The sequence below is a fragment of the Rhamphochromis longiceps genome, linkage group LG6 (genome assembly GCF_057381845.1).
Source record: "Rhamphochromis longiceps isolate RC_006_pf linkage group LG6, R_longiceps_female_GT1.1, whole genome shotgun sequence".
NCBI lineage: Eukaryota > Metazoa > Chordata > Actinopteri > Cichliformes > Cichlidae > Rhamphochromis > Rhamphochromis longiceps.
Window position 1 is genome coordinate 30731556 of NC_140562.1, and position 20279 is coordinate 30751834.

At 39.0% G+C, this 20279-nt stretch overlaps 1 protein-coding gene across 1 annotated transcript; it reads right to left on the bottom strand.

Annotated features, from left to right (window-relative positions):
• Positions 1 to 685: 685 nt before the first annotated feature.
• Positions 686 to 17667, bottom strand: jpt1a (Jupiter microtubule associated homolog 1a). The gene is made up of 5 exons (XM_085410195.1): positions 17469 to 17667; positions 15040 to 15182; positions 3006 to 3103; positions 2707 to 2734; positions 686 to 2189 (listed from the first exon to the last, which is right to left on the bottom strand). The coding sequence occupies exons 1-5, from the start codon at positions 17522 to 17524 to the stop codon at positions 2056 to 2058; spliced, it is 459 nt and encodes a 152-aa protein (XP_085266321.1). The 5' UTR covers positions 17525 to 17667; the 3' UTR covers positions 686 to 2055.
• Positions 17668 to 20279: the final 2612 nt, after the last annotated feature.

The following is a 20279-nucleotide window of genomic DNA, read 5'->3' on the forward strand; positions in this document are numbered from 1 at the left end:
TTGTAAATTAAAGACCACATGTGGTGCCTGGTACTTTTTTGGCATTTCTAAAGGCTTTTATTCAATGCAGTCTGTTCAGCACGTGGTCAGAGTCACATAAAAATAAGAATGCAACACATCAGACAGTCTTCTACTTCTTTCAATCAGGTTTGTTAAGTGGGATTGTTTTATATTTGTGTAACCACTGATTGCTACAACCATGAAAAGTTTAAGTCCTTGAGTATTCACAAGATTATCAGAAAAGTTGACCTCAGACCTTAAGGTCAAGATCACTGAGATTCAAATTAATCCAAGATATTAAGAAGATGCAGCTATGGTATCAATTCCAAAACCCTAAGTGATTTTCTTCTTGAGTCATCTCATTCACAAGATTTTGAGAAAACCTGACCTCTGACCTTGAGGTCAAGGTTACTGAGCTTCCAACTTTACCCTGATTTTTAGTAGAAACACCAATCCTACATCTCCTCGTTCTCACATCCACAAACTTTGGTCGCCCACCTGGTTGACCATACCTCATCAGCCTTTTATAGCTGAGGGGTAAAACACAAATACTGAGTCATAGCTCAAGAAGTTGTAACTGTTCAAATAATATTTTATTTTATTAATCAGGCAAATTAGTGGCTGCAAAGTTCCCCCCCCCCAAGTAAAACGAACTAACAGCCACTACAAATATACAAACACAGCCGATGGTCAAAACTGATTTAATGTCAATGTCCACTTGTGCCATTTATTGATTTTAAATTTCAGCAGTGACTTACATCCAGCAACAGGAAATGGTATGATGCAAGCGCTGCATCATAATAAACATAAGAGGAAGACACAACACTAAACAATGCAAACTTAAAATGCAATTTTCTTGCGTGACAGCTTGCTGTCATGCAGGTGACTCAAGAGGACAGAAGCAAGTAGAAGAATTTTGGTTGGAATAATGCCACGTGAAAGTTACAGAAAGATTGTTCTAAATTTCCAGTGAGCAAGAATACCAACTAATGTATAAAAGGGGGAGAGCAGTGAAAAGAAGGCTGGGTTGTCATAAGGTCACTTGTCAAATCTAGGATGGGTTTACCAGGAACACAGCTGTCGGGACTATAAATAGTCCATGGATTTTCAATGCAAATGCAATGGAAAAAACACCCATCTGTGATACTGGTAGGATGCAATTAAGAAACCCAACCTTGTTTGATGCTGTAGCCTAACACACAAACAGGCGCACTTTAGAGTAAAATTTGGAGTAAATTTTACCTATAAAAACACGGGGCACTTAAAACCGGCACTGGGGTTACAATAATCTAATGCTCGAGACAGTAGCAAAAACGGCTTGTTCCAACTTTCTTTTGTTTTTTTTGTTTAGTTTTTTTATTTTACCTGGCATGTGACCCTACAGTACTCAACTGAAGACAAATGTCTGCATTTTCCAGATCATAATGACAGTAATTTATGAGAATCCTGTGGATAATAATACTATAATCAGTAGAAAGAGTCCAACTTCATGCAACAACAAGAACAAGAATTGTTTCACAACAAAAAAAAGAAAAAGTATTTAACAGATTAAACGGAAGAAAATTCACAGTTATGTTTCTTCTCACATTCATACGTTAAAGACTGGACATGCATGCAAGATTGGGTCAAAGATCAACACGGAGCAAAAGCTTTTTTTCCTTTGCTTGTGTTCTACAAAATGCTTCTCTATTCATTCACAGCTTGTGCTGTTGCATTAAAGTTAGGGGAGATTTACCATTTGGCTGATGTGAGAAATGTGAGCCTTGTACCCTACCTGGCAGGTCAAATGCATTTCAGAGGTAAAGACAGACTTTGAACCGTATACATAGAAATACATAAAGTGCTTCTGTCAAAATAAACAAACAATAAAAACAGTACAAAACGGTTTTCAAAAAAGAGGTATCAAAACAATGCACTTGGGGGTGTGGAGGAGACTGGTGTCTGCTGGACATCAGAGGATTCCTGCAGGACAGACAAATGAGCTGGGGATTCTTGCTTTAAATAAAAAAGATGTTCGAAGATGAATGGAGGTAAGGAGGGGTAGTCGAGTGGCTTTCAACCAAGGATCAGGCTGGACTTGCCCCCCGGGGGGTTTCGGCGGCCAGATGGTAGTCCTGCACAGGGTTCCTCAGCCTGGGGGGCCTCATCTTGCTGCTCTCGAACTGCTTCAGGCTCAGCAGCGCTGTTTTCTGAGCATCAAAAGACAGTTTACAAAATAAATAAGGAAATGTTCCCTTATGACTTCTACTTGAAAGCACAGTCTGTGTGTCAAGTTTATCGTGTTCACTCTCTAAACAAACTATGAATGCCATTGGATGTGGGTGTTTCCTGTTGTTTTCAGTTTACTCTCCATTTCAACTCAACTGCAGATAACAATAATTTGCTTCTCCTGCCCTGTTTTCAAATGAACACTAAGCTTGAAAGTTAGTTTGCTTTGCACATATTTAGTTTCCCCTGGTAAACTGGTTCTACAACTCTAAATTCAAGCAGACCATTAAACCTTATGTATAGTTAACTCAGGGAGGCAGACTGGGGGAGTCAGGGGGAATAATAATATTACCATGTCAGTGTTTCTTTTCCTCTCCTTTCTGTGTATGTGTTGTAAGCATTATATTAAAACTGACTTGTATAAATGTGCCAACAGTTTGGGTGCAGGGAGGTTTCGAACTAAAATAACAATGATGTGATCAAGAAACATGCTCTTACCATTTTCACGTACAGAGATATCTCCATCCTAATCAAGATAAGCAGAAAAGAAAGGATGAATGTTTGACAACTTCATAAAGGAACTTTGTACAACTGTTTTGATGGAAAAACGCACATTCACAGCGCAGTTCAACAGCATTAGTTACAACCCAAGTGTCATTTGGTAATTTCTCAAAAGGAAGAAGAGGAAAACATTGATACTTTAAATAGTTTGGACTTAAGCTGTTTCTTGGTGTTTGTTTGGCCTTAAGTTTCACTTCCTTTCTCTGTGCATCTCATGATCTGAGCCTTTGTCTTACTGTGGTGGGCGTGTCCCCCAAGTGACTGGTAGTATGATTTCCTCCTCTCCTCAGGGGGGCCGATGGCTCTCCACACAGCACACCTGTTGGTTTCCCGCCTAGAAGAGGAATGAAATATTGGGAATAACGAGAAAGACAATCCCAATTTAAATAAACACGTATTATATGTGTGTCTGTGTTGAGCTGTTTCAGTCTGGACTGCAGAGCTGGACAGACAGGCAGACACACATATGGGACTATCCCTTATCACTGCCAGCATGTCTCAAGAACTGTGTTTTAATGATCCACCAGTGGAAAATAAAAAGGCATCTCAAAAAAACATCACTGAATAACAACATCTGAGAATTGGTGCATTAAAACTTCTCTGAGGCAATGAGACCCCGGAGATTTAAAAATACCCCAAGCCGAGCCAACTGTCAGACACGCCTGACTGACACAATCCTCCACACTTCGTTCTTCACAGATTTTCTACAAAATCTAATTGAAAAACAAAACAAAACAGCGACACCTAAATCAGAGAGCATTGATCGATGCAACCAGATGCAAATATGTAATAAATGGCCTGATTATAAGCAGATAAATGACACATTTTCAGTTTCCCATGAAATATTTGCAAGTAATAAATGACATTTGTGAGGGCAGGAAATAACAATCTCATGATAGAAGCTATTCAAACAGCTGCGCACTGACTGGACTCCTACATATGACCTTCCAGTTTTAAATTGTGCTCTGGGGAAGTTTGACATTTCTTTAGTTACACTTTCGCACGAAATGTCCGTCTTACAACAACCATTTTCACACTGAGGTTAATTTAGATGCGCAGTCATGTTCTCCTGCGTAGGCCACTTTTACTGTGTAGGCCATTTCCTTTTCGCCTCCAGGGGGTTTCTGGTTCATTCTCAGTACCCTTATTCACAAGCCTAACAGCAACGCATGTGTCTGTCAGTTTCGGTATAAATAACGGCTATTCAGAAATACTGTCTATCAACACATGATTGGGGGTAGAGAAGAAGGCCAAAAAGGCAAATTTACATTTTTATAATTTGTTCTCACGGAAAAAAAGTGGTCCTATTCTCCAAATCGACAACAGCTTAATGTGACATTTCAACTACGTAATATGAACTTCTTAAACTTTTCAGTATTATTTTTTTTTGCACATTTATTATATCAGATAAAAGGTACCAGCTTACCGTCATCCCATTTTATAACATATTCTAAAGGACCAACTGACTTTTTTGGCTGAATGAATGCCTGCAAATCCTGCTAACATCACATCTCTCGGTGTCACCGGCACCGATGCTGGTGAGACGGCCATCAGTGCTACTCCGCAGCCACCTAGTAGATACACCTGTGGTATAAATTCGCCTTGTTCTCAAGTTATTGCATTCACAGGATTTTCAGAAAACGTGACCTTATGAGGTCATGATGAACTAAATCACCCTGTGCACCACTTAACTGGATAGTCAGCAGAGCACTTTCTCTAACAGACTGAGCTCTGCTGCCACAAGGACAGATGCTTAAACATTTTACTGCCATTTGTTTTTACTTTCCCCAAATATGTAAAGGATAAAATATTTGACACACAGAGCTGTTTGTCTTTGTACATCATGAAGTCATGAGTGAGTACTCTAGCGTTTGGGGGTTTAGGTCTGTGCCAATCCGGTTGTTCAGTCTGACGTCACTAGCCGTGTCTGGGTCTAAACTCCGCTGCAGGTCCATATATCAAACGATCACTATGGGATTACTGAGAGTTGAAAAACTGTCTAAAGTCTTTCATCTTTAATAAAATGATCAGCGTTCTGCTCTACCAGGTGTAACAATTGAGTTTAACATCCAGGCATCCATGAAAACGGAATTTATGACATTTAACGGAGTTAGAAGTTAGCAGGGAGTTAGCTCGCTAGCTTCTATCTAAATACAATATAGCATGTCCTGACTGTGGGGTTTTGGAAACAAATTAAAACGTACAGCTCTGCTATCACTTCCAGCATAAATGAAGACAGAAAACTAAACAGCAGTGACGTTTGTAGGGTTACTGAAGTTGGGCTAGCTGGTATATAATGATGTGCTACGTGACCGCTAGCGACACAGCTATGTTAGCATAATATAAACAAGCTAACTTTTTTTCCACTCGATAAAAGTTTACGTGAGTGTTCTCGGTGGTCAGGAACAAATGTAATCGCATGGCAGGATGCTGTAAAAGGACCAAACTTCAGCCAGGAGAACAACTGAGATAATCCATCCACAATACGAGGTTAGTCATTCATATACTGCTGCATGGGCTGGGCTGTAGTTACATCGTAAGGTTTTAAAAACTGAGCTTAAATAAATGATTAGCGGTAATAAAAGCCGAGGGAGGTCAACAGTGATCACTGACTGTTTTAGGAGCTTTTTGAGATCAAATAGAAGAAAATACATAACATTAAACATGTTAACAACACAAATGCCATATTAAACACAGACTACTTTAGACCCGGAAGTAGGATTCGTCGCGTCATCACTGAACAACCGGATAAGAACATCTGGCTCGTACACGCATTACTGTGTGTGTACAGCAGATGCAAAATAATACACTGACGCAAGCACTGCTATTAAAAAATAATTTTAAGCATTTTCATTTTTAAGTACTTGTACTATATCCTACGCATAATCTACAGGGTAATACTGCACATTTTATTTCAAATTACACTTCCACCTGTAATTTCCATAGTTTGAAGAGTAACTTCTGTGTTAAAATTACATTTACTGCTCACTTTTTATTTTTAGCTACACTTTACTGGTATTGTTTAGGTCCCATATTTTGCTTTCAGAACTTTCTTAATTCTTTCTGTCAGAGATTCAACAAGGTGCTGGAAACTCAGAGACGTTGATCCATACTGATGATATGTAGTTGCTGCAGATTTGACAGAAATCCATTATGGAAATCTTCCGGTTCAGCACAATGCAAAGACGCTCAGGTGAATGATCAGGCAATTTGAGTACAGTGAGCACATTGTTCAAGAAACGAACATGAGATGGTTTGAGCTTTGTGGCATGGTATACTATCCAACAGGAAGCAGCTATAAGAAGATTAGTACATTGTGGTCATGAAAACTTGGAGCATTGTCTGCAAAACTATTCAGGTAGGCTGTTGCATTCAGACACTGTTCAACTGTAGGGTTGTAGTGATTCATCGACACAGTTCATGACGCTGACTTGAAAAATTGTCAATATGCAATTTTGATGTTGATGCATCATATTCTAAAACCAAATAAATATGTTTTTATATCTGCAATACACTACAGGAAGATATGGGGGCACTATCTCTCTCATGGTCTGCTAAGACTGAGCTTAATACTAACAAAGTAGGAACTCCAGCAACACTTGAGGGAAGATGAACAACTTTAATAATTGACCAACGCGTTTCGGCTTGTGACCCTGATGAAGGCCCCAAGCCGAAACGCGTTGGTCAATTATTAAAGTTGTTCATCTTCCCTCAAGTGTTGCTGGAGTTCCTACTTTGTGAATTCTTTCATCCTCTCCATGCACCTTGGAAGCAGGTGAAGTTGTGCCAGAAAATTTTTTTTTTGCTTAATACTAACAAAGAAAAATGCAGCGAAAACAACGGTGAACCAAAGAGAGGAAATCCCAAATAGTTGTTTCTGTTTACCTGGATCTAGCGTTTTCAATGAGAGACAAGTGGAATAATGGAAGAAGATCAAGACAGAGACTTCTGTGTGGGTGAAATTTCACAAAAGACAACTTTTCCTCCACAGCAGCACCACTGCAATGTGCGGACATTTAAAATGTCCACACACTGGTGTCACGACACGGCATTTAATCTGTTATTAGACTCAACTGACTTCTCTCAAAATGTAAAAGCACCCACCCACCACTTTAATCACACTCTAGATCTTGTTTTAACATATGGCATAGAAACTGACATTTAATAGTGCTTCCTGAAAACCATCTCCCGTCTGATCATTTCCTAATAACATTTAAATTTACAATAATAGATTACACAGCAGTGGGGAGTAGATTTAAAGTTAAAGAATATAATCCACCCACTGTTGTAATCTTCAATGCCCTGTACCAACACAGAGCAGAGAAGCTACCTGAACGCTACTAACAGGGGTCGATTATCTTGTTAATAACTTTGCCTCCTCACTACCTATGACTCTGGCTACTGTAGCTCCTGTGAAAAATAAGGCCTCAAATCAGAAGTACTTGACTCCCTGGTGTAACTCTAAAACGCGCACCTTAATGCAGGTAACTGGTAAGCTGGAGAGGAAAAGGTGTTATACAAATTTAGAAGGTCATCATTTAGCTCGGAAGAATAGTTTGCTGCTTTTTGAAAAAGCCCTCTGTAAAGTTAGAACATCTTCACTGATTTAAGAAAATAAGAACAACCCTACTTCTTCACAAAAAATTTAACCATTAGAGAAAAAATGACTCATAATCAACTCATATATGTAACATTATCCACAGCTACTTTCATACCATTGATATTTAGAGTCTTTTTCTAATTACTTCCTCCAAACCATCAACATGTCTTTTAGACCCCATTCCTACAAAACTGCTCAAAGAAGTCCTGCCATTAATTAATGCTTCAATCCTAAATATGATCAACCCATCTCTAATAATGGGCTACCACAGGACTTCAAGCTGGCAGTAGATAAACCGTCTCTTGACCCTGCTGTCTTAGCTAATTATAAGCCAATCTACAACCTTCCTTTCATCTCAAAAATTCTTGAAAGAGTAGTAGTCAGATCATCTGCAGAGGAATGGCTTATTTGAAGAGTTTCAATCGGGTTTCAGAGCTCATCACAGCACAGAAACAGCTTTAGTGAAGGTTACAAATGATCTTTTTGTGGCCTCTGACGGTGGACTCGTCTCTTGTCCCGCTAGACCTCGGTGCAGCGTTTGATACTGTTGACCATAATATTCTATTAGAGCGAGCAGAGCACGCTGTGTGTATTACAGGTACTGCGCTGCAGTAGTTTGTATCATATCTATTTAAAAGACTCCAATTTGTTCATGTAAATGGAGAGTCATCTACACAAACCTAGGTTAATTCAGATAAAACTGAGGTTATTGTACTTGGCCCTAAAATTCCTAGAAATATGGTATCTAACCAGATACTTACCCTGGATAGCATTACCTTGGCCTCCAGTAACACTGTCATTTTTAGAATGTCATTCATTTTTCCCCAGGATATGTCATTCAAAACAAATATTAAACAAATATGTAGGACTGTTTTCTTCCATTTGCACAACATCTCTAAAATTAGAAATATCTTGTCTCAGAGTGACGCTGAAAAACTAGTTCATGTATTTAATACTTCCAGGCTACTGTACTTCATTATTACCAGGATGTCCTAAAAATTCCCTGAAAAGCCTTCAGTTAATCCAAAATGCTGCAGCAAGAGTACTGACAGGGACTAGGTAATTTCTAGAATCAATTCGTTTCCGATTCAGAAGGTCCCGAATTGATTCGATCCACGATTCGATTCGATGAACATTACCTGATGCTGCTGAAGTGAAGCAGAGCAAAGTTACAGAGGTTTTATTACATGCACAGCTAAGCATTTTGCATAATTTTAAAAAGTTTAAATTTGTTCAGTAGCCTATTTAACTGCAGAAATGAAGCTTTCTTTTCAGAAGTAAGTAAAAGGAAAAAAAAACAGCGGCCGACAGCACTGTAAACAACGTTAGACTGGTGGGTAATAAGCAAGCAAATAATGGAGAAAACTGAGATTTTTAGATGGGACACTGTTCTTGAAGTACACTAAAAGAGACAGAGAGCTGTGCCTGAAGTGAGATTTTATCGTGCTGGAAGCGAAACAGCAAAAGTAAGAAAGGGAAAACAAGATATGTGAAGCGAAATGTGAAGCGTAGTTTGGATCTTCTTTTGCTGCTGGTTCGGTCAATATTGTTTGGAGAGAGATAAAAACCTCCAGCTTCAGAATCTAGTGCAAAAAAGGGCGTAAACACAAAGCGCGGACCCGCCGAAACATCAGAATCAGTGAGCTGTCGGCTTTCAGCCCGACTGTGTCAATGTCGTCGGGTGAGAAAGGCGACATCTCACTGATTCTGATCCGTCGGCGGGTCCGTGCTTTGTGTTTACATCTTAGTGCAGAATCTGTGTACCTGCTATCATTTACTATTTTAGCTGTTTGGTGGTTGTTGAAATTTTGTGAGGTTTAACCTGAGATTCTGGCGTTTTGGGCAACATAAATTTAGATTTAAAAATTGATTCAGGATTTTAATGAATCGATATCACGTTATCCAAGCCAGAATCGATTTTAATCGATAAATCAATCACCAAAACCCACCCCTAGTTTGGATTTGGGACACAATATATGAGGCGACTGTTTTTGTGATTTGGCGCTGTATAAATGAAATTGAATTGCATTGAATTAATTGATTAATCAAAAATAAAATCATTTGCAGATTAGCCGACTGCCAAAATAATCTTTTGTTTGCCGCCCTACTCAATTGGTACTAAGACACTAAAGTGTACATTCCACCACCAGGGTAAACCACTGACACAAGTCATTATTTATCCAATTAAACTAGCCTGGATGGCTAAATACACTGATTTGCTATTATGTGATTGCCCAATTAGATATTTGTGTTAATGCACAGTCCAACAGGTGTACCTAATAAAGTGATCATGAGTTCTGAACATAGTGAGCACAAAAATGTGTTTTATTCAGATAGAGTGCCTGTTGCTTTATTTCCAGACAGTCTAGACTTGGCAGCATTCATGACGCCACAGGATTACAATAAATCCACTTCTGAGAAAGAACAAGGAAGCGTTTATGATAATTAGTTTATGTGAATATGTACTTTGAGCTTATAAAAGCATGCAATGGAGACCGTGACATAAAACAACTGAAAATTTGACATTTGGTCAATGAAAAATAAACAGATAAATTTATTCCTATTCATGCTATTCCTATAGTCTTGGTATTTTATGGAGTTGTTATATCATAGTAGTAACATTACTTGTTACCTAAAATAAAAATTTGTTAGGTAATTTGTTACAGTACTCACTGTAGCACTTTTGCTTTACTCCATAATATTTTCTGAATTGCATTTTCACATAATTACAAGCCCAAACAAGGGCACAAATTACTACTCTAATGAAGAGATACACAAGCTGTTTCTTTAAGATTTAACACAAAAACAACAGCAAAGTTAAACACCAGCCCAGAGAGTACTTCGCAGCGGTGGCCAGTCAACTGTAGAAACAGCCACAGGTACGAACTAAGGCTTGAATGCTATAAAGGAGAAATATAAGTAATGCAGATATCTCCACTTCTAAAAAGCTGTAAACTACTCTACCATTTTCCTTCTCCAAGCACACCAACTGGAATCAGCTGACTGTGCGGAAGTATGTGAAAAACAATTCCATGTTTGATTTTTTTTTCCTTTTTAAATCAGTCATTGTGGAAATAATTGAAAAAAAAACATGCTTGGCATTCATTTATTAACCTTTTGATTTGTAAATATAATGTGATTACTGAATTCAGTAAAATAACGTTACATTACTGTGTTAAACAGAAATGTAATGTGATCCCATACCACCCCACGTGTCTCTGTAAACACATAAATCTCTTACTCTCTCTCTTGTCTTTGACAAACATGCTGTGGCAGTTGCAGATCAGGTTAGGTAAGTAAGCAGAAAAAAAGAAACCTGCTCAGTGACTGTGAGTAAATCACTTCTTGAAAGGAGAAGGAAAGAAATATACTTGAGCCTGCTAATTCGAAGAAGACCTTACTCTGCTTAATCAAAGTTCAAAACAACTCAGGACAAGTGTCCCACTTCTCAAAACACCAAAACACAGAGAAGTAAAAGAAGGAACTGAAAGCTGGGACTTGAGTGAATTATATCCAGCTTAAACTTTCAGAACAAAGAGAGGACTATTACTTTCAACCACTCAATATGAGAAGTAAAAAAGGAGGAAGGAACTGTGTGGAAGCTTTTCTTGCATTTGGTATGAAATCATACAGGACTTTAAAGATCCTGTAGGTACTATAGTATTACTCAAATCTTTATTGTGTGGCTCAGAAGATGAAAAGATTGTTAATACTAAACTACTCTCTATTGTTAAGTAAATTCCCCCATATATTAATAGACCCTTGAACACTTCCTGATGTAGGCTTCCTGATGTCAGCTACTTTCTTGGTGAAGTGTATTTTACACTGATGTCATCACATGGTTATTCATGTCTCTGGACTTTCCACCAACACACCATTGTATGTGATACTTCCTACCACTTTTTTTACAGGCCTATCACAACAGTGTCTATCTTAAGTTGCCAAAAGGTATCCAGAGGCCAATTCCCCAAATGATACAAGGATAAATTTACTAATGACAATTTATAATATATTTCTAACATCATACATTAAAAACTGTTTCACTAGAGACCCTGAGATCTTCAAATTTACAGTAGACATTCAGTACTGAAGAGCCATTTTTGTAGCTATATTGTTTAAAAGAAACTTGGAGTTTTATTTAGATTTTTTCAAAGGTTGGAAAGCATGAGAAATGCTTGTGCTAGCTGCATGCGTAATAGACCTATTTTGTAAGATGTACTTTTAAAATTATGTTGATGTTTAAATAATTTATTTTCTTTTTAGGTGTGTCTCATGCTCATTTGGGGAAAATGCTCTGGAACAAGAGAAGCAAATAAAAATTGCAATACCTAGCATCATATTTACCTCATGTCTAGTTTCATTTCCTTTTTTCTGTGTTTTTTTTTTGTTGTTGTGCATCAATCTACATTTAGGAAAGTACACTTAAGGCCAAAAGTCTACATACCATTGTCATGTGCATGAATGTCATGGTAAGTTTGGTTTTCTATCATTTCGTTGAACTTCTTTTTTTCAGGATGGAATCATTGTACAGCATACATCTTTAATGATTTATAAAAATACAAGAATTGGGTGCACAAGTTTTCATTTGTTTTGGACTTTCTCTAATCCATTTAGAATGGCCTACCCAAAGCCCCGACCAACCCTTTTTAACTCTACTGACGATTTGTGAATTATGCCTAAAAGCCAAGTCTGTGCCAGGAAACCAACCAATTTAAGTGAACTCTATGAGCCAAAACAAGCGGTCAAAGATCCAGCCAGAATTATGCCAGAAGCTTGTTAATAACTACTAAAAGCATCTGGTTGAGGTCGAGGTTTCTTGCTAAGTGCCATTTAACCAAATATTAGTGGGTATATGTATACTTTGACCATGTGTGGATTAGAAAAAAATCATAAACAAATTCAAAGTTGTGCACCCCATTTTTGTTTTTCAAAATCATTAAAGATCTATGCTGTACAATCATTCTACCACAATAATATTTCAAAGAAATCATTAAAAGACCAAACTTACCATCACATTCATACCCACAACTGTATATATTCAGCACTGCAACAATAAGACTTATTAAACCATGGTGTTCCAGAGGTTTCTACAATGAGACAATGACTATTTATTTTCAGATGATGCAGATGATACCCGGATGTATATATCCATGAGGCCAAATGACACAAATCAATTACACTCAACAAAAATATAAACGCAACACCTTTGTTACTGCTCCCATTCCCCATGGGATGGACGTAGAGACCTAAAATTCATTCCAGATACACAATATAACCATCCCTCCCAAACAGTGGTCACAAATCAGTCCAAATGTGTGGTAGTGGGCACATCTGCTATATTGAGATAATCCATCCCACCTCACAGGTGTGCCACATCAGGATGCTGATCTGACATCATGAGTAGTGCACAGGTGTACCTCAGACTGCCCACAACAAAAGGCCACCCTGGAATGTGCAGTTTTGTCTCACAGCAAAATGCCACAGATGCCACAAGCAATGAGGGAGCGTGCAATTGGCATGCTGACAGCAGGAATGTCAACCAGATCTGTCGCCCGTGCATTGAATGTTCATTTCTCAACCATAAGCCGTCTCCACAGGCGTTTCAGAGAATATGGCAGCACATCCAACCGGCCTCACAACCGCAGACCTCGTGTAACCACACCAGCCCAGGACCTCCACATCCAGCAGGTTCACCTCCAAGATCGTCTGAGACCAGCCACCCAGACAGCTGCTGGAACAATTGGTTTGCACAACCAAACAATTTCTGCACAAACTGTCAGAAACCGTCTCAGGGACGCTCAACTGCATGCCCGTCGTCCTCATCGGGGTCTTGACCTGACTCCAGCTCGTCGCCGTAACAGACTTGTGTGGGCAAATGCTCACATCTGATGGCGTCTGGCACGTTGGAGAGGTGTGCGCTTCACGGATGAATCATGGTTCACATTGTTCAGGGCAGATGGCAGCTGAGAATGTCCCAGTTCTTGCATGGCCAGCATACTCACCGGACATGTCACCCATTGAGCATGTTCGGGATGTGCTTGACCGGCGTATACGACAGCGTGTACCAGTTCCCACGAATATCCAACAACCTCGCACAGCCATTGAAGTGGAGTGGACCAACATTCCACAGGCCACAATTGACAATCTGATAGACTCCATGCGACGATGTGTTGCACTGCATGAGGCAAATGGTGGTCACACCAGATACTGACCGGTTCTGGGTCCCCGGACCCCCAATAGCGCAAAAAACTGCACATTCCAGGGTGGCCTTTTGTTGTGGGCAGTCTGAGGTACACCTGTGCACTACTCATGATGTCAGATCAGCATCCTGATGTGGCACACCTGTGAGGTGGGATGGATTATCTCAATATAGCAGATGTGCCCACTACCACACATTTGGACTGATTTGTGACCACTGTTTGGGAGGGATGGTTATATTGTGTATCTGGAATGAATTTTAGGTCTTTACGTCCATCCCATGGGGAATGGGAGCAGTAACAAAGGTGTTGCGTTTATATTTTTGTTGAGTGTAGTTAAGCTATAGGTATGTCTTAAAAAAATAAAGGTCTGGATTGCTTCTTATTTCCTACCTCTCAATTCAGACATTTGAAGTTATTGTACTCCATCTTAACAATCTTCGGCACATGTTGTCTAACCAGATACTTACTCTTTAGCCTGTAGTCATTTTTGATCAGAATATGTCCTTCAACACACACATTAAACAAATATGTAGCACTTACTTCATTCAGCTTGCGAAAAAAAAGTCTGAAATGTGATGCTGAAAAGCTAGTTTGTACATTTAACACTTCTAGGCTGGACTTTTGTAAATCCTTACTAACAGTCTGCTCTAAACGCTCCCTGAAAAGCCTTCAGTTTCTCCAGAATGGTGCAGTGTTCTGACAGAAACTATAAAAATAAACCACTGCTGTTTTCCCATGGTTTTATGTTCTAACAGAGCACTTCACTCTCAGAATGCAGGCTTACTTAAAGTTTGTAGTTTTTTAAAAGTAGAATCGGGGCAACAGCCTTTAACCTAACAGGTCAATCTACTATGGAACCAGCTCCCAGTTTGGATTTGGGACCCTCTCTACTTTTTGATTAGGCTTAAAACATTCCTTTCTGGGTCAAGTTACCCTGAATCATTCTTTAGTTATGCTGTAATAGCCTTAGGTTACTAAGGGGGTTCCTGTGATCTACTGAGTATTTCTTCTTCACTCATTGCTTTTCATTCCCTGTTCGTTTATACACCACTCCTGCATTTAATATACTGTAGTTTGGGTTTGTTTGTTTTTTTGTCTAATATTACAGGGTCTTCATCCTACAATAAAAAATTACTGCTATTGTGAATTGGCGCTATAAAAATAATTAATTAAATTAAAAAGGCCATTCTGAACATTTTCATTTTAAACAATAAACCCTGTGCTTTAACAAGGAATTGAAGCAGTCAAAACTACACAAATATTCAAGATTTCTGCAAACTTGTTGCTTACGAGACAAACACTTTTGGTCCAATATATAATCACGATCTTTTGGGAAGCTAACCTGCTGTGTGAACTATCATGACTGGAAACAGATTCTGGATACATTTTCTAAATAAGATGGCTATGGCAAATTGAGCTGTAGGTTTTTTGACAAAAGCAACATATGTGCAGATGTGATGCAGATATTACCTGGTGGGTTGTTCCTTCGATTAGCATAAGGGTCTTCTGGCTCGGCAAAAACGCTAGACGCCATCTTGTTTTTCCGGACAGGCGGCTTCTCCTCATCTGCACCAAGCGAAATGTTGGAGCCACCACCAGGAGGGCGCAAAACCCTGGAAAGAGAGAGACTCTTCTGTTTCTTCTCACTTTTCTACCAATATTTATATGTATTTATTAAATGTTATGCCTTAGAATTAATGCTTCGCTTATACTCATATCAATAAAATTCAGTGAATTGTGTTTTGGCTCGTACAACAATGAGCATCCCGGGGGGGGAGTGTGTAAGAGTCACGACTACAGTTTTTTATAATCAACTAAAACAAAACTGAAAACTAACATATTAGGTTCATTCCAAGAACGGAACATGGATCCCTTGGGCAATGAGCAGGAAGGTCAGCCAAAAATAATAATCTGCCATATGAAAAATGCGGATCTCCCTGCTGTGGGGACACTGACAATGACGAAACAAATAAACGAATAAAAAGAAAACAAAATCACTAAACCGAAATGAGCAAGCTCCATTGTGAAACTAACTGAAACTAAAAATTCTTAATGAAACATAAAGTAAAAGTGAAAACAAAACTAGATTAACCCAGTAATGAATCAGACAGATTTATTATACTAAGCGATGGGTTTCTGTACATCTGCCAGATTTTAAGTGGTAGAGAAAGAAATGTAAATTACTAAATGGCTAAAATTTTCTTTACACCACATAACCTCACAACTCAGTTGCTGTTTAGAATATCATACACCGAGACAGACTTGAGAGATATATCTATCAAATAAATATAACACCTGAAACCTCAGATCTATAGATGTGATATCATGGTATATGAAGAGTTTAATTCATAAATATAACCATGTTCAGTATATAATTGGTGCAAACCCCCCCCCCCCCAGTCTATTATGGGATTCTATTAAAGAACTCTGGGTAATGGGCAGTGGAAAATCTGCAATATATAAAGTTATTGCACTAAAGGTATAATCTACATTTATCTGAAAGTAAGAACAGTATTGATAAAAATAAACAAGCAAAACTGGAAAAATATAGTTTTAGAAAATAACAGGAGCCGTTTCAAAATCAATAATGTATGGCATGTATGGTGCACTAAAACAATTAAATATGATAATGACAATAATTATTACTAACCTGTGATTTATGTGATACATTATACTAGTTATGCTTAAAAATGGAGTAGGCTATTTAACAGTGTTAAATATGTGGATTGTACTTTATGCACAGGTGTGGCATATGCGTGTTTATGGTTTGTGTATAAATGACAGGTGTCAGAATACCTTGATTCTTCAAATATTGTGAAAGTAAATATTTTTTAATCCTCATATCTCCTACTGCATTTTGTATTACCTAACTTATGACAGCTGCGAAACTATATTAATACAATGTATTATGAGCACCTTTTAGCACCAAATTAATTCCAGCTGATGTGCCTTATACAGATGTGCCTTATACATGGGTAATTGAGACTATATAATTGAGGAAACTTAAATTTTCTATGCTGTACATGCAGCAGATTTTAACAATGTTATTTTGGTATACGTTTCCAAAAACACTAAAGATAACAACAGTTTGTGTTTTTACAGCGTGATGATGATTAAAATATGCTTTCGTCCAAGTGCACTGTAATTATGGTGCTACTGAATTTGCTACAATAACCATATAACTTTCTGAAAACTCATTCGTTTAAATAGTGCTCATTTATTTTTTTTATTTTTTATATTGGTCTTAAATCAGATGTTCATTGCATCTAATAAACGAATACAATACACGTGGAATTCAGTGTATGGTCTATATAATGTCAGGTGTGGCCAGCAGTAACATGGCCCTCGCCTCAATCAGACCATATGCAAGACAGACTAAAGCATGTCTTACTGCACCTCCGATAATAATCTCGCTTCCCTGATCAGAAATCTGCGGGAACCCCACCCAGCTGAATGAATATATATTTACTCCCCTACGTTTTCCAAACAATAACCACAAAATACTCAAGCAGGAAATGCAGTACAAACACACGAAGGCATAAAAGGCCTCGGAACCACGATTAGTCTGCATCAGCTCGCTAAGCATCCTCTCTCCACAAAAGGCAGCGGTACAGACGTGTTGTCTTGCTAACTAACGCTCACGTTCGAATGCTATATCCGGATGGGCAAAATGGGAAGGCGTGGTAGCAAGCTTTATAATTGTATCGTCGACGGCTTTACTTTCAAACTATGTCTAGGCGCCTTAGTAACAATTACAGGCAGGGGCAACAACAAAACGGTCGTCTATTTTTCTCCGTTAGCCTGTGTTTCGCGTTGGGGTAAAGTCAGAGGATGCTGGACTTGTTGGCTTCATGGTGGATGGCTAACGGATACACAGAGGTCTGAAAGACGCCTTTTACCTGGAACTGCTTTTAGCACCGGGCTCCATCCCTTGAAATGTCGTAGTAGTCGTCATTTTTGCACAAGATGTCGTACAGTATGTTAAGCCTATCAGTATGCAACCAAACTACACTCTCATAAGCAGTATTTCACCACCTCATCACTATCCACCCTAGCTGGTGGCTCCCAGTCAACCTGCTTCCAGTCTGAGAGGACCAGTGTAGAACTAAACGACGAAAGAGATCTCACTTCCGGCTGTTGTTTCAAAATAAAATAAGACAACTGTGGGGAAAAAAAGGGCTGCGATTCTGTGGTTCAATTAGCTCACGTGAAACTGTATGTTAGTGTGCTTAGGGATATAAATTTTGCAGCTGAGGAGTTGCCCTTTGCTATCTAACCATTAACAAAAATGACACCTTGAATTTAAGTGTGAAGCCAATTTTCATATTTCCGGTTTTCTCTGATTAGAGCTGGACCGTATGTATATTTTGAATTTGTGGATTAGAGAAAATCCAAATCCAAAATATCTTCAAATTTGCGCACCGATTTCTTGTTTTTTAAAGTCATTTAAGATGTATGCTGTAAAATATTTCCACCATGGACAAAGAGCAGTACAAAGAAGCCCGAGGATGCGTTAACAGCATGCTGACTGTTCACTTATACATAATTTCTTCTGGGATTAATAAGTATTCTGATTCTGATTCTAAAAGCCCCAAACTACCATGATCATGCTCATGGTGAGTGTATGTAAACTTTTCACTACAAGTGCACTTCTCCAAATTTTAAGGGATGTATAACAAAATGTCCCTAAATGAGGAAATGAAGCATGACAGGAGGTGACACACAATAAGATAAATTCAAATTCAACACCATACGAAAAACATCTCATACAAAAGATGGATATTAAACTTACTCAGAGCTATTGAAGTGTGAGTCACTCTATCTCCCTAAACAGGACCCAGTAACCATTACAGTGGCAGACATCCTAGCACTGTACAGCACTAGGCCCTGACATGATTCACACCTACTCCCTAAAGAAGTTAACTGCATTTCATGAGCATCTTGCAGCATAAATGAACCAGCTGTTAATGGATGAAACACCCAGAATGATTAACTGAAGGCCAGACATTCCTGAAGCCCAAGGATCCCAGAAGGGATTGGCCCCATCCATCTACCAACCAGTAACCTGCTTCAGCAAAAAATGGAAGTTCCTGTCAGGCATCATAGGAGCTAAGATTAAGGTTCAAGGTTCATTATTTGCCATATGTGCATAAATCAGCAGTCAAGGCACATTGGAATTCTTTTGCTCTCTCAGTCATACTAAGCATGCTTGAAAAAAATAGGCAAAAATAAATTCAATTCAATTCAATTCAATTTTATTTATATAGCGCCAAATCACAACATAAGTCGCCTCAAGGCGCTTCATAGATACAGAGAAAAACCCAACAATCATATGACCCCCTATGAGCAAGCACTTTGGCAACAGTGGGAAGGAAAAACTCCCTTTTAACAGGAAGAAACCTCCGGCAGAACCAGGCTCAGGGAGGGGTGGCCATCTGCTGCGACTGGTTGGGGTGAGAGAAGGAAGACAGGATAAAAGACATGCTGTGGAAGAGAGACAGAGATTAATAACAGGTATGATTCAATGCAGAGAGGTCTGTTAACACATAGTGAGTCAGAAAGGTGACTGGAAAGGAAAAACTCAATGCATCATGGGAATCCCCCGGCAGCCTATGTCTATTGCAGCATAACTAAGGGAGGATTCAGGGTCACCTGGTCCAGCCCTAACTATATGCTTTAGCAAAAAGGAAAGTTTTAAGCCTAATCTTAAAAGTAGAGATAGTGTCTGTCTCCCGAATCCAAACTGGAAGCTGGTTCCACAGAAGAGGGGCCTGAAAACTGAAGGCTCTCCCTCCCATTCTACTTTTAAATACTCTAGGAACAACAAGTAGGCCTGCAGAGCGAGAGCGAAGTGCTCTAATAGGGTGATATGGTACTACAAGGTCATTAAGATAAGATGGGGCCTGATTATTTAAGACCTTGTATGTGAGGAGCAGGATTTTGAATTCAATTCTGGATTTAACAGGAAGCCAATGAAGGGAAGCCAAAACAGGAGAAATATGCTCTCTCTTTCTAGTCCCTGTCAGTACTCTTGCTGCAGCATTTTGGATTAGCTGAAGGCTTTTCAGTGAGTTTTTTGGACATCCTGATAATAATGAATTACAGTCGTCCAGCCTGGAAGTAATAAATAAATGAAATAGTTTTTCAGCGTCACTCTGAGACAGGATATTTCTAATTTTAGAGATGTTGCGCAAATGGAAGAACGCAGTCTTATATATTTGTTTAATATGTGCATTGAAGGACATAAACAAGACAACACAAAACTAATATAAATTGTAAATTATAAAGTATACCCCCTTTACAAGAGGGCTGTACCCTGACTCATGCCCACCTTGATAAACCGTAGGATGGTGGTCTCATCAGCGTATTTAATGACAAAGATGTTATCCTGGGTGGAGACACAGTCATTCATATACAGGGTGGAGAGTTTGGGGCTGAGGCAACAGCCCGCCGAGGACCCTGTGCTGACTGTAAGCGCAGCAGACGCTCGTTCTCCCATTCTCACCACCTGTGGTCCATCTGTCAGGAAATCCAGAATCCAGTTGGGAGTTGGGACGCCAAGGTATGTCAGCTTCTTGGTCAGCTTGCCCGGACGCATGGTATTGAAAGCAGAACTGGAGTACAATAAAAGCATCCTGCTCTACATTCTGCTACTCTTCAGATGTTGCAGAGTGTGGTGTAAGGCTATTGCTATTGTGTCATCCACTGAT